General features: G+C 40.7%; 1 protein-coding gene across 1 annotated transcript; it reads left to right on the top strand.

Moving 5' to 3' along the window:
• The first annotated feature begins 9,674 nt into the window (after positions 1-9,674).
• On the top strand, positions 9,675-14,526 carry dio2 (iodothyronine deiodinase 2). The gene is made up of 2 exons (XM_068717656.1): positions 9,675-9,908; positions 11,571-14,526. The coding sequence occupies exons 1-2, from the start codon at positions 9,675-9,677 to the stop codon at positions 12,210-12,212; spliced, it is 876 nt and encodes a 291-aa protein (XP_068573757.1). The 3' UTR covers positions 12,213-14,526.
• The last annotated feature ends 646 nt before the right edge of the window (positions 14,527-15,172 follow it).

The raw sequence follows: 15,172 nt of genomic DNA on the forward strand, positions 1-15,172 counted from the left end.
AGGATATCGTCTTTGGGTCAAATTCTTGATACAGGTTGAAACCAAAGACAAACCAGGGGGACCAGCCAGCTGAGAACAAGGAAGTTGCATCACAGTCATATGAAAGCACATCCTGATATTTGGTAGAGTTTGCTACAGAAGGTGTGACACTCCACCAGATGGCAGTGTTGTTTCATCCTAAGAGAGACTTTAGCACAGTTTGTAATATGGGAAACTGGACTAATTGAAGGCGGAACAATTAGCTGTGTGTTTGCCTACAGCAAGAGGACAGAAGAAGTAGCAGATGCTTTTAAACATCTCTGTATTAATAGTTTAGTGTCAGTCTGTTACATTCTTCACAACAATGAAAAGGACATGAAATCTTAATGAAATTGGATTCTTTGTAAGCTTGTCTCTACAAATGGTCACGGTGTTGAAACACATGTCTGGCTGAAGTTGCTTTCGAGTACGACCCTGGAATCTGCAGAACTTTCTCTCTACAGGAGCTAAGAAAAACAGTCTGGTTTTTTACCTTTGCCTTAAGTAGAGCGATGGCTTGAATCGAAATGTCTTATGTCTTAGTAACTTTATTACTCCTGTAATAAATCATCAAAGTAAAATAAATGGTGAGTAATACTCAGTAATGTAAGTTCAGTGTAAACCTCCTGCATATCGTCCATCTCCTCCTAAAAATTATAGGCGCTGTACTTTAACAAACTCTTCCTAGGGAACTTATCAGATCAACTTCAAATGTGGGCAGTACAATGTAAAGACCTTTAGTGATTAAAACTCATGGAACGGCGTGGGAGTGGTGTGGCGGCCATTTTCCATGGTTCGCCATCATTCATCAAGCTGTTGTAACTCGACTGTACTTTGTCAAAACTCTCCCAAACTTGACCTGCTTGAAGAGAGTCGTGGCTTGAAGACTTCTGCATGTCAATATTAACTCATAGTCATAGCGCTACCGTAATTGGATAACAATAGTTTTCATTAATAGTACAGTGAATTTGTTTTGTTTGTTTTGGAGCCAGGCCGTAATGTAACGTAATTTAATGCAACGTGACCTTTTGTTAAATAAAATCAAACTGAATCCAGCCTAATTCATATATTATAGATTATATTACATGGGCTCACCTTATGGTTTAAATATATTTCTCTAGAAAACAATGTTTTTTTTCCCACATTTCTCCTTCACTCTTCCAGCTTTGAGTCACTCAGCAGTGATTGTCAGAGCTACCTGCACAAACAAACGAGCTGTATTTACTTTGACAGTCTGTTATGTTACAAACACTGAAGCGCATTCACACACATTCTGTTTTTTGTCGATCTTTACAGGCTTATATTTATGATTGTATTCGGAGCTACGCTCAAAACATTCAAGGCTTCAGACCTGGCAAAATGTCTGACTAAGGTGCGAGGGCCCGATCAATGCTGCTCGCAGCTTTAATATTTCACTTGTATTTGAACTATGTTTTATTGTCTTGTATTTCCATTTTTCTGGCTACTATGATGCAATAACAATGTGAGAAAGTGACCCCATGTTGACTCTGTGAGTTATAGTAAATTAATGTTATTTATATGAATCATATGATCAAATATGTTTGGTGAGGGACTGAGAAGTCTGAGGCGGTTTGCTCTTAAATTAGAGGATTTCCTCATAGATATGGCCTCAACAACTTTTCACTGCAGACGGGGTCATCATTTGCCTTGCTTTCCACTTTGAGCCATTGTGCTGGCAGCCATTCAGAGTCTGTGTTTGTGTGTGTGTGTGTGTGTGTGTGTGTGTGTGTCTAGGCTGGTTAGAATGACCTCCGCTAATCCCTCGTCTGAAGGGGAGGAGCAGGATGAAAACAAGACTTTGCCCCTGACTCATGCCCTCTGTGCCAGCATAATGCTGACCATCCAAGTGTGTTTGTCTTTGTGTCTCCATGTCTGCACATGCTATATCATCATGTTTTATCATTAATGTCAAGTTCTAAATTGGACCAAATATCAATACTAAATAACTTGTCAGTAGTCTGAAATAGAATATATATATTTTTGATTTATTGTCATCACCAGCAGCAGTAGGCTGTCAGGACAGTCACATATCTGATGATGTTACATGATGTGACGATACATTCCATTAAAGGTGATATTACACTGTCGAGTACAACAGAGAATTTTCTCCCAAACAATGACTTGCATAATGACCCTGAGGCACGTGATAGTTTGTTCATGACAAAATACTTAATGGCATTCATACTTCATTAATTTAAAAACAAAAACAAAGATTCAACCTGAAACAGAGTCTGGATTATAGATGAGGTGATGGCTCCACCCACTTCTCCATATGGCAGCAAGTTTATTGTTTCGAGGTACAGGATTGAGATGCGGCAAAATTCAATGACACATCATGATGAGCCGGGAGAGGAATGGACTCTTTGAGAATTGTTAATTGTTTAAATCTATGAAGCGATACTAAGAGAAATGGAGGTGGTTGCACCATCCCGCCGACGCTCTCTCCTCCTCACCGTTGCTTTGTTATGCTTCGCATAGATGGCGTCTAGGGTAGATGGCATTGAAACGCCCAACACAGCCAAGTTGTTTGCAGCTACAGCTAACTGTGCTCCCAGTTGTGATATTTAGAAAAAAAAACTAGGCAAAAATAGCTCGTGGAGGGGGGGGCAGCAAAGGCCCATCACGCTGCAGTGGTCATCACTGGCAGGAAGTCCCAGTGAAGAGATTACAGCAGTGGACTCACCACATTTACAAATTACATAGTTTCCCTTTAATATAATATAAATGCTTTCACTTGGGTGTGTTGGAGCCACTGCTGATACATTTTTATTCAACAATGGTATCAAATCACCAACAAGGTCAAACTGTAGCCAAACACACATCAGATAGTCGGCGGATGAACTCTTTCAATCCAACCCAGCTCTTTTGTAACATTATATAAGGTTATGCCAACGGCGCAGACTTACGCTTTGTTACATATTTGCCCAGCTGAGGGTTGGTAATAGAGCCCAGCGCACTGTGTCACACTTATTGATTCCTCCTCTTCCAAGCACAATCTCCCATATACACACTGGTCTTTTCCCACATAGTATTCTGATGGCAGAGGGGAAAACAGCACAAACACAATACAGTGAATTTCTATTCAAAAAAATTGTCCCGCGAGGTTCAAGCTCAAGTTAATTTTGAAAAAGTTAAATTGGATTAAATCGGTCATTTACCACTTCATCTGAAGCACAGTTCATAGGTGTGTGTTATTATAACCTCACAAATGGCGATAGAGTTGAAGCAACACATCTCCGTATTCAAGGATAACCTCATCTAACATTGCATAATCTCACTCTGTCAACATATCCTGCATGTTGCCTCTGGCCCTTGTGAAAGAAGACCAGTCAGTTTTAGCCCACTTGGACACGAGCAGGAGTCAGCGCATAATTATGAACTTAAAATCTTGAGGTGCTAGTCCGAATTTAAGAATATGAAAAGATTGTTTCCCAGATCCCATCAGTGAGACTATGCATTCGTACTTAAATCCAGGAGGTAACAATAGTTAAAAAGGTTATTGATGTCACACCACAGTCCTCCGATATGTGCTTTAACAAGCTGTGTGAGGTGTCCAGCTGTCTGTTAATCAATACTAATTCAACTTTAATGAGTAACAACTCCAGGTTTTTTTTAGGAGTCTGAATTTTAGGCTCTACACATTGGGTTTGTTTTCTCAATATTAAAACATATTAAATAAACCCTTTGCTTCATGTCACAAAGGGGGTTTTCACAACATCTGACCTTGTGGGACACAGTGTCCCATTTGGTGAGATGTTGGCACACAGTGCCAGTCTTCATGGTTATGGTACCTGATCTATCAACAATCTCAGACAATGTCTGCTTTCAGACTGATACGGCCTGTTTACTGAGTACACATCTGGCATTGGTATGGGGACTGGTGCTGTGGAACATTCCAGTTAATCCATTCACAGAATATATGTCATACTGAGAAGTTTGGCGATACCTGGAAAAGAAAGCTGGCACAGAGTTGAAGGATTCTCATCGTCAATATGTGGTGAATTTAAAAACATGCTATAGGCAGGGTTTTCCACCATCAAATTGGAAAGTCGTAAAGTATTGTATTTCATAAATATTTCTGGAAAAGATTCCTGAACGTCCTTTGTGGATGTAATACTTGTGTTTATTTATTGATTTATATCTGAACATGGTGATATGTGTTTTGGCAGATATAATACCCTAAAGTAGATTCTCAGAATTGGCAAATTCCAAATTTAGTTAATGGAAAACAATTAAGCCTGGCTTGGTCTCAAGACGACAAAATGGGTTCCAGTGTACACAATTTAAAAAATCCTCAAAACCGTTCAAGAAATATATAGTCATTCTGGTTATTGACTATTTTGAGAAGGTTACACAACACTTTACAAGCTGAGTGGATGAGGCTCAGATGTAGAGCGGGTCGTCCTTCAAACAGAAGATCATTCGATCCCCGGCTCCTCCAGTCCATGTCGATGTGTCCTTGGGAAAGACACTTAGTCACCTTGCATGGTAGCCCCTACCATCAGTGTCTGAATGGGGGTGAACGATGACATGTAGTGTTAAACCTTTGAGAAAGGCACAATAAGTCCATTTACCATTTACATGTTCTAGGTTGTTTTTGTGACGAAAATAAGTTACACAGTTTAAAATGAATGACTCTTTCCACCTTATGTCCACAGATTTCATCACAGGGCAAATATCTATGTAAATGAATTGATAGAGAATATTATCAGCATTACAAGAATATAAGACTGAGACCTGTGTGAAATGATGTACTAAGTACAAAACAAAACAAACCTATAATCTTTTTTTCTGTTTTTTATTTGGGAGAAACTACAGTTTCCATAAATGCAGATGATCATCTACATTTTAGCAAATGTGCACAAAGAAAAGTCATGTTTCCTTCATGAGTAGCCGTTCCTGTTTGCACTACAACCATTGATGTACAAACAATAATCTAATTATGACTAACTAACTAAAGAAAACCTCTAATCGCAGAAGAGCAATGACCGCAAGGGCGAATCAGGTTGTAACATTTCACTTCATGGGTACCAGAAGTGCAGCCGCCAGGTCTGCCAAGTCGACCTTCATCCAAGACTGGCAGCGGTAGAAAAGGACCGACATTACCTGATCTGTCTTTAAAGCCAATGAAATCTTGTGAAAAAATTCAAACAGTTGCTGTGGAGAATATTATTTTCACACAGGACAGGGCCTGGTTATGTAGATTGCGTGTGAAGTTGTGGTGGAGATGGTGGTATCAACAGGTAAGTACACTGAAGTATAAACTCAGCTTCACCTGCAGGGTAATATATTACTAGGTTCTGTGAATGAAATGCTGATCCCCACTTGCTTTGAACTTTGGCAGCCATTGCTGCTAAGGCCTAAGCTGCATGGTTAAGGGGTCAGTATACTTCAAATTGAGTTTGTCAGATCATCAAACTTTTGTAGAATGAAATTAAATCTCTTGACAATAATCACAAATAATTTAAGGATGGCTATATCATATTACACAAACGCCTGTCCCTGAAAAATAGGCAAAGATTTAACAAAGTGCTGTTTTTGGTCCAGGCTAGGGCGACATTAGGCGAAGGTATGGCAAAAAAAACGTTGCATCGATAGAAAGGAGTACAGTCTATGGAAGTAACTTGAGGACGTAAGATTAGATATAGCAGAAAAGTAATTCTGAGCACTACTCAGTCTGCAAGTCAACATTGGAGTGTGCATCGACACAGAGACTCCAAGAGGACCGGGTACTCCGAACTGCTGTTCGGTGCATCGGCACAGAGATTTCCTCTCGACTCGCATAGAGGCGACCTTCTCATTCCCCGGGGGAAACTCCAACCCAGCTAGTTGATATCGCTCCGGAGACCTAGGCACCCGACCCCAATGCCTATCCCCGCAGGTGGTGGAACCGCAGGGCGCCCCCATGAAGAATTTTCAGGGTGTGCCTGACCAAGCCCCATGTGCCAAGGCCCGGACACCAGACCGGTTTACCGGCGAGCTCTGGCTGGTAGGCTCCAGAAGGGGGCCCCAGTTTCTTATTCCTGTGCGAGACATTTCCGGCCAATTCATTAAGGGTCAGTGACTTTGTCTCTTCATGCCACTTTTAAATACTGTAAGTCAGTCGGCCAGGACAGGAGGCCTGGCTTATTCTACCACCAACTATGCGTCAGTTGGGATAACTGCATAACTTGAGCTGTGCATGCCTCTCTCGCAAGTTTCCCTCGGATGCCCTCCGTCTGTGGGTTTTGGTGGGCATTCACATACCTATTTCCTCTAGCATTTCTTCCTTGTCACTACAGTCCCAAGCATTTAAGGTGGAGGTACTTCACCACCAGTATGTATATAACTGGTGGTGGTCGTTTGGCTACACAGCTCTTGCTCTCACTGTCGCCTCACGATTTATTAGGGCCAAAGCACAAAAGTGCTCGGGCCAAACGGTCCCTGGCACTGAACTTGCAAGGAACCTTTTGTTTTTATGGGGATTCATATTTTTCTGGTGCGTAATCGCATTACTGAGGGTCTTGGGCTGCTCAAAAAGTGCTAAAAATTGGCCAATGGGCTCCATAGTGCCCCCAAACCCACGAAAGGGTTGGGATAAAGTTAATTTGATGGTCACAAAATTTTGTGTGATTATTGTTGTTATCTTTAAGAACATATTAAAAAAAAAATTACGCAACAGGTAGACGACCATGTTGGATTTTGTGCGTACATTTCCATTCTATCCCTCACTCTGGTGGCAGTCTGTCCGGCTTGCTCTGTCATCTTCGTGGAGGTTCGGCTTGACCTGGTTTTTTCCGTCTCACTCTCAGCGTGATTCTGAATCTGATGTCAAACTTCATGTATGTATCTGTATGTATGTGAAGATTCAAATAAATCATACAGTTAACATTTACATATCTCAAACATCTTTGTTTTATGCTAAACTCTAGAGATCCATTGACAATTTGAATAATCCACAGACCAATCAGTGTTTTTATCCTAGTTTGCTGAGTCATCTCATTTTATATCAAAGTATGACGACGTTTTTATTTTATGTATGCTGCCTTTCTCAGACTTAAGTCACTGATTTTATGGATACTATGGAATATTTGAATCTCAATGAGGCATTACAGCAAAGTGCAGACAGAGAGGTGGAACAAATAAAAGTATCTCATCAACAAAAAGATAATGAAGCGAGCGGTGAAGGGTTGATGAAGGGAAAGGTTGACATGGGATAGCAGAGCACAACTGATGAGATGATTGGCGAGCTGTGTGCTGATCACTGATTGTAGGCAGGAGTGTGAGCAGGGTGAAGCTGGAAGCCAGGGAGGTGACGACCGGGGACCAAATGAAAATATTCAAACAGAAACTGAAAACCCATCTATTCAGTCTGGCTTCATTATTTTATGTTTTTTATTATTGTTTGTTATTATTAAATGTGTTTTTATGCTATCATTTTAGTATGTATACATATATTATTTCTTAATTTATTGTATTAATTGTACTTCTTTACTTTTTACCATAATACATTTATTCAGTGTTTTAATATTTATATTATTTAGTTTTCTTAATTAAATTTGGTGTGAATTAGTCTCTCTACATTTCCGTCTTGTTTTCGTCGTGACAACCCTTTGTAAAGCACTTTGAATTGCATTTGATTCGTTTGAAAGGTGCCATATGAATAGAACTTGAACGACTGAACTGTGCAGAAATATAGAATGAACAGAATGAATAGACAAAAAAAAGAAGCTGTGCAGCATTCAAATGTTGATGTCAAAGTTCGGAATGATTTGAACTCTTCGGTTATTGTGTGCAAACTAAGAACATTTCTACACACATATAGTGAATGAGACTTTCCGTTGCTACGTAGATGATACACAGGTAAAGTAAAAAAAAAGTAATTCATTATTTTGTCTTCTGAAGAGGGGACTACTGTAACTCCATCCTTTCTGGCATCAACCAAAAGCAACTCTCTCACATCAAAATAGTAGAGGATGCAGAAGCAGCTGGTGTCGGCCAGACACAGGTGGCTAGATAGACTGAAAGCTGCGAGGACCTCCCAGGACCAGGAGGGTTCCCAGGGATGGGTGTGGGGCTGGAGCGGGCCCAGGACGAAGCAGCGGCGGACTTAAGAACCCAAGGCCTATGAAACGGAGTGGAGGCTGGCTGCTGGCAGGCGGGGGTCAAGGTTGGTTTCAAGACTAGCCGACTAGAGACTAGCTGGCTGGAGGCGGCAGACTGGAGATTCAGAGGTAAGAAAAACAACATTCAGCCAGTCTAGGACTATAAAATGTGTTGTGTGTCATTATACATTAAGCATCAACCTTACTAGCATTGTCATTGTTTGTGTCTTACTTTAGGAAATACTCCAAGCGGTAATACAGAAAAAAAAAAAGGAAAGAAAATAACAATTCTATCATTTTTAGAAACAGTATAATTCAAGTTAGTGGTAGAAAACAGACACATCGACAAGTCAAGTTTCTCATGTATTAGTGACACATAGCTTCTGCACAGAACGTTACCACTTCTAAATGTTGATGTATATCATATCACACCCATGCTTGAGGCTTATATCTGCATCCGTGTGCACATATTGATAGAGCACACCATACTATACAAACAACATGGTGACCCACCTGTCAAACATTGCTTTACAGCACTACCCATAGTCAAATATCCCACATGGTAATTTTAAAGTGGAATTGAATCAGCTTGGGGCAAAGAACAATACCGAAGTTTCAAGTGGAACAAGTGCAGAGTGAGAGAACTGATCTTCAGTCCTTACTAGGATAATAGGAATATGATAATATAGGATAAGGTATATACATAACCAGGTGTCTGCTGTGAAATATCCTTGTTTTTCAGTATTAAATAAGCAAACTGTTATCCAACATTAAAAGGAATATAAGACGGGTTTTATTTGGAGATACTGATGCATCATTTTAGACAAAAGCCGGAAAACGATACTCCTAAAACATGCTCATTCCATATACTTTCATACATTGCAAAAGTGTTATTCCTAATGTGTTTTGAAAGAAGAAGAATTACTGTGTGGATAATGTTCACATGCAACGTTTTTTGTTGTCTTAAGAAGAAGTTGGTGTGCAGGACTTTGACAGTGTAGACTGGGGTTTCTGTCCTGCATCCCGCTTCTGGTTATAGTTTTAAGCTACTAAAAGGCTGTGGTTTAGGTCAGGGAAAGATTGAGCTCTACATGGTATGAGTGTTTGTATTATCTTTTTCCACAGGGTTATAAAAAAAATGACAAAAAACCTCATAGAAGCCTACACACGAAATAGGAAGAAGAAGAAAAAAGAAGAAAAAAGAAAAGATGGCCTGCAGCTTTGTTCAGTCACTATGTTCAGTCGTGGGGGGGAGGAGAGGGAGGAGGGGACATAGTGACGTAAGAATCTTAATAATAAGTATAATGTTCGTCCTATTTGGAAGAGTGGTCGAGCGGCGGCAGCAGCAGCAGCAGCCTCGGGTAGTGCGCACACCACAGAAAAACGCGCATGGCAAGATACACCTGGTACACCTCCTTCATTTCTGCACAAAGTGTGGAGCAGTCCGAGGGGCAGAGCCGAAACTATGAGGGTCCGACTGAGACCTGCGGTACAGAGCTGCGCGTAATGAAGGGCAGTCTGAAGTAGTTCTGCTGCGGTCGTAAGTGCAGAATGGCAAAAATGCGAATGGCGAGTGAGGATCTGCTCGTGACGCTTCAGATACTACCTGGTTTCTTCTCAAACTGTCTCTTCCTTGCCCTGTACGACTCCGTGGTCCTCGTGAAGCGCGCTGTGTCGCTGCTCAGCTGCTCCAGGTCCGCCGGTTCCGGAGAGAGGCGCCGTATGTTGACCTCAGCTGGGCTGCGCTCGATCTGGAATAGCTTCCTCCTCGACGCCTATAAACAGGTAAAAGTGTTCAATTAATGGGGATCGCTGCTTTGAATCGACCACTGTCATTTGAATTAGTCCACTAAACTCCAACTGGAACTGTTGACATATCAGTTCCCACCTCAATATAGGACGCAGACATCTTCGGCAATGTTCCGGATGACATCTTGTCTTCACACATGTATAGCAAAATGTTTATAATCATTATAATAATGTATATTACCTTTTAGTTAGAGGGTGTGTGTGTGGGCGTGTGTGTGTGTGTGTGTGTGAGAGAGAGAGAGAGAGAGAGAGAGAGAGAGAGAGAGAGAGAGAGAGAGAGAAAGAGAGAGAGAGAGAGAGTCAGTCCCTTCCTGCTCTCTGTGATCACCCAATGGCCTAACTGTGTTTTAATGCAGCCTAACATTGTTAGTCTCATTTATTTCCACATCTTTCTGTCTCTGTTGACGGACGGCTGAACGAGTATGAAATATAGGCTCATAAACAGGCTCTGTTGTGTCGACCAGCAGATACAAATCATTATTTTATGAGGTAATCGTCAGACTAAATAAACAACAACAAAAACAGGTTAAAGAGCAGCACATGTAGATCATTTATGAGTTAGCCTTGTATTTTCCACTTTCCCCAACTTCACTATAGAGTGCGGTCTAGACCTGCTCTATAGGAAATGTGCCCCGAGATAACTCGTTTTCAGATTTGGAGCTATAAATCTGAATTGAATTGGTATGCGGAGTTCTGCTGGGAGGCGTGCAGACATTGTGCTGATCTCTACAGTTTGAAAAAAGGGATACAGTTTTCTTTGTTGGGTTCATCAGTGATGATCAAAGATCTGAAATCTATAGTTTATGAACATTTCGCAGCATCAGTATTTCATTTGACTCAATAGAAGTAGCATTTCCTTGATTGGTCTCTAAATATTTCTGACGTTTTAAGCACGTCACACAGTTATACTAAACTGTTATTCTAAAACGACGTGTCAGAATCACTCTGTCAAGTCAAAGCCCATCAAATTAAGTAAATGCAGATAACACCATTGTATTCCTATTACAGTTTAATTTGAAGTGTCCTTACTGGATAAGAGATTCAATAATATTTATATTTGATATATATATCTATATATGTACTTAGTTAGATCAATGCCAAACTGAATTTAGCAACCTCATCAAAGTCCCAGCCTCACGCTGCAGTTCTTCACTAACAGCAGAATAGCAAGAACAACAAAAACAGCTGTTATTCCTCACAGGTGTTCATGAATGGTGATTCTACCTGGACCATGCCTGACACTCACTGCTACTATTGTTATTATTATCATTAATCACATTACTATTACTGCTTTCATTATTATTTTATTATGTCCACTGCTGCTGCTATAATTTCATCATTGTCATCATTTTTCTATTACTGCTACTGCTATTACTACTCTGATTATATGTAACATTTCTCTCATATTGGTTGACTGTGTTGTCCAAGTACAGAGGATATTTAATGCTCTAAATATTGTAAAGTCATCTGAGGCCAATTTGTGATTTTGGGCTATACAAATAGATTAAAATGAATTGAATTCATATATAAAAAATACAAAAATGAGTCTGTTAGAAGACAAAGGCAAAGCCCACTTTAAATCTCCCTGATGTGTGCAGTGTGTGAGTACGATTTAATCCCTATTCATTATAACCGTAGGTGAAACTTGGCCTCGAGGCACCTAACGCTAAAGTGGTGAAGGTGCCTGACAGCCCTCGATGGAGCAGCGCTCTCAGTAATATGACTAATGTGCCGCCTGGTGCCATGACCGCAAATAAAGAGGAGTGTCGCCTTCTGGATTTTGAGTCGTCGGACCGCCCTCTGGTGGTCAACTTTGGCTCGGCCACTTGACCCCCCTTCATCAGCCATCTGCCAGCTTTCCGTGAGTTGGTGGAGGGCTTCAGTGATGTAGCTGATTTCCTGTTAGTGTACATAGATGAGGCTCACCCGTCCGATGGCTGGGTGGCACCTCCTATGGGCTCTTGCTCCTTCGACATCCCCAAACACCAGAACCTGGAAGAGAGGTTGGGAGCGGCACGCAAACTCATTGAGCACTTTTCCTTACCACCGCAGTGTCAGCTGGTGGCAGACTGCATGGACAACAATGCTAATGTCGCTTACGGTGTGTCCAATGAACGGGTGTGTATAGTGAAACAGAGAAAGATTACCTACCTGGGCGGTAAGGGGCCTTTTTTTTACAATCTGAAGGATGTGCAGCAGTGGCTGGAACAGAGCTACGGTAAGCGGTTATCAAGGACGAGTACAGAGAAGGACATGTCCCATATTTCATTAAGGAAATAATAGATCATTCAGTTTTGCGTAAGCATAAAAGCCATGATCAAAAAGGTGTATCATGGTGATAGCATCTTCCAAAAAGCTGTAATGAATTAAGTTCCCGAATTGAGGAGCAACTTCTTTACCTTTTTGAAATCAGGCCAATTTTTCACACACCAGTCCATTCAGAGTGGGCTGATCACAATTATGTAAAGGTTACATCAACTCAGTCCATTTGGGACATGGTCACGAAATGCAATCTATCGGTGTCATTAGAAAGTCAATTAGGATCGTATTTTGTGGCGGACACACAAATCAAACGCATACATAGTATCCAATATCGCCAAAGACCACTTATGGTGGGCTGGTGTGGAGGTGGATGGGTCCAACAAACTCAGGACATTCTCCCACAAGAGTGTTGTTTAACACCACATGTTCCAAAGTGTTGTGGGTTTGTTGCCAAACCTAACTGTAACATTGCTATTTTAAGCCCAACCATGATGTTTTTCCTAAACTTAAGGAAGTGGTTTTGTTGCCGAAACCTAACTTTTGTTTTGGAACGTAATGTCCTTAAAAAAAAAAAAGCAGTTCCCGAGCAACACGAAAAAAAAAACAAAGATCAGTTCACGCCCCTCTACTTTAAACCAGTCGATTGCATTTTGTGTCTATTTCACTTAGTTCTGTGAGACTTTGTTGTAACAAGGCAGCACATTGATTGGAGGCAACAGTGTGTGAGCTTCATCTGTATTTATGCCCACTTCTGCTGCTAAAATCATGTCGAAAGTGATTTTCATTGAAAAATTAAAAAAGCTCCCATTTTTTAAAAAATGTTTTATAAAATAACACATCTAAAGCGATGCTGTAATTGTTTTGTGGAGATTTTAATATTCATCTTCCTTTTCACTGTGGTCATGTTTTTATGCAATATGTCAAGAACTTAATTGTATGTGTAATGTTTATCTACCCTCCTTTCTTTTTGGATAAATGTTCTTTCATTACGTACATTGTTCTCCATTTGACAGCTTTTTTTTCTTTTCTTTTTTGCTTTATAGTGTCTTTAACCCCTTAGAAGTGTTTGTGTTTACACTGTTGAATAAAAGTAGATAGAATGTGGATTTTAACACAACAGACAGAAATACATAATCTCATGTAGAAATCAAAACTTAACCGACAAAAAGGTTTTGGCGTCGTCAGACAAGCCCCGATGTAATGAGAGCAGCTTTCTCTTTGCCACTCTCCCATAAAGCTGCAGGGTGCTTCATGGTGTAGTCAGGATACCGACGGCGTCAAAAAAGCCCCACTTAAGCTACTCTGGTGTACTTTTTCTCTGGATCTTGCCCTGACTTGCTGTTTTGGGCAGCCTGAAAGAAATACCTGTAGACATTACTCAGGGCTGAAAAAGCCCAATTCTATATACCCCTAGGCAGGGAAGATGGTTTGTATTCACAACAAAATCAGTGCCCAAACAATATCATCAGCATCACAGTTGTATTATTGTTACGCGCGGTAGGATAATTTGTATCTGGCTTTATATCCCTAACATGATAATGGCAATGTCAGCAATGCCACTGCCAGATAGCAATTACTGTTGGCATTTAGAATGAATGCATGCATTCATTATGTGGAGAGTTTCTACAGGGATGTCAGGGTTTTCAAGGACTTTTACAAATGTTCCAAAAACAGAGACCCGGTCCGAGAGTCACTCGGCTTGGGGATAATTAGACCTGATCCAGACGTGGGTTGACAGGCCTTAATAGAGAGAGAATACCAGGCCTCTGCTTGTCATGTTTTATAAAATAGATTCAATATAGATCATATTCACCTTCAAGTGTGTTATATGTCATAAAACTAAACAGCTCAAGTTCAAATCTTAGGATTTTAATAACCATTAAATATCCTTAAATATTAAAATTGTCTTAACATGTCAGAAAATGTTGAAAGTCAGTGGGTTAGTGTGGTTGAGAGGGGTGTCATCATCATCATCATCATCATCATCATCATGCTGGAGTGATAGCATTAGAACCCCGTAGGAAACACAGATGGTTTGTTCTTGTCGCAGTGACAAAGGTGTTCTAATGAAAACCTTTGACGAAAGAGTCCCCGACTCAGTCTCTGGTTGGAGAGTGAACCGCACCTGGTCAACATTACACAGAACTATTGCATCTGTTTTAACTGCCAATCTGCTAAAGGACTCATGTCTCGGTAACTGATACACACAACTCTGTTTTTTTTTTTGTTTTTTTTATGTCATTTACTGCGCTTTTTCATTACTGCTTAGGACAATGTTTCTTTTTCTAACATGTCAAAGAAGAGAAATAAAGGAGAATGTTTGCTGCTGAAACTGCTTTATATATTGTCTTTATGTCCCAAAGAAATCTTGTATGTCAGAAAGAAGAGGACAGGCTTATCAAAAGAGAGGGAATAAGTATTTTTAAAGAATAACACTCAACAAATTCCAACTACAAATCTGAAAGCTTTTCAGCCTCAATACAAAGAAATAATAATAACAACTGGTTTTTGTGTCCTGTAGTGGCATAACTACATCCAAGGGTGTAATTTCCCCCCTTACTTTTCAATACCCTGTTCCTGTCAACCCTACTTTAATATTTTGTTCAGTTGATATTCTAATTACGATCTCTCTGAACACAGAGATTTCATCTGAATCTCATTCAGCTATTGCCCTGAGCTCAAAGCAGCAAGCTGAATGAGCAGCAGTGAGTGGTACGGTGTAGGACTGCATTTAGGCTGAATACAGGCTCCCTCCATCCATTCACTCGACATGTCATGCTTACCCGTGGGCCGGGTGGCGAGGGGAGCAGACTTAGGAGGGTATTCCAGACGTCCCTCTCTCACGCAACGCTTTTCAGCTCTTCCTGGCTGCCCTACATTGTTGGTGGAGGTATTGGCGTCATATGGAGCGTGAAATGAAGACCTGCAGACATATTTCAGGGCTGAACAATACTCCTATCTCCTCTGCATGTTTTTTG

The sequence above is a fragment of the Cebidichthys violaceus genome, unplaced genomic scaffold (genome assembly GCF_023349555.1).
Source record: "Cebidichthys violaceus isolate CVI_PGR_0920_01 unplaced genomic scaffold, fCebVio1.0.p SCAF_22, whole genome shotgun sequence".
Taxonomy (NCBI): domain Eukaryota; kingdom Metazoa; phylum Chordata; class Actinopteri; order Perciformes; family Stichaeidae; genus Cebidichthys; species Cebidichthys violaceus.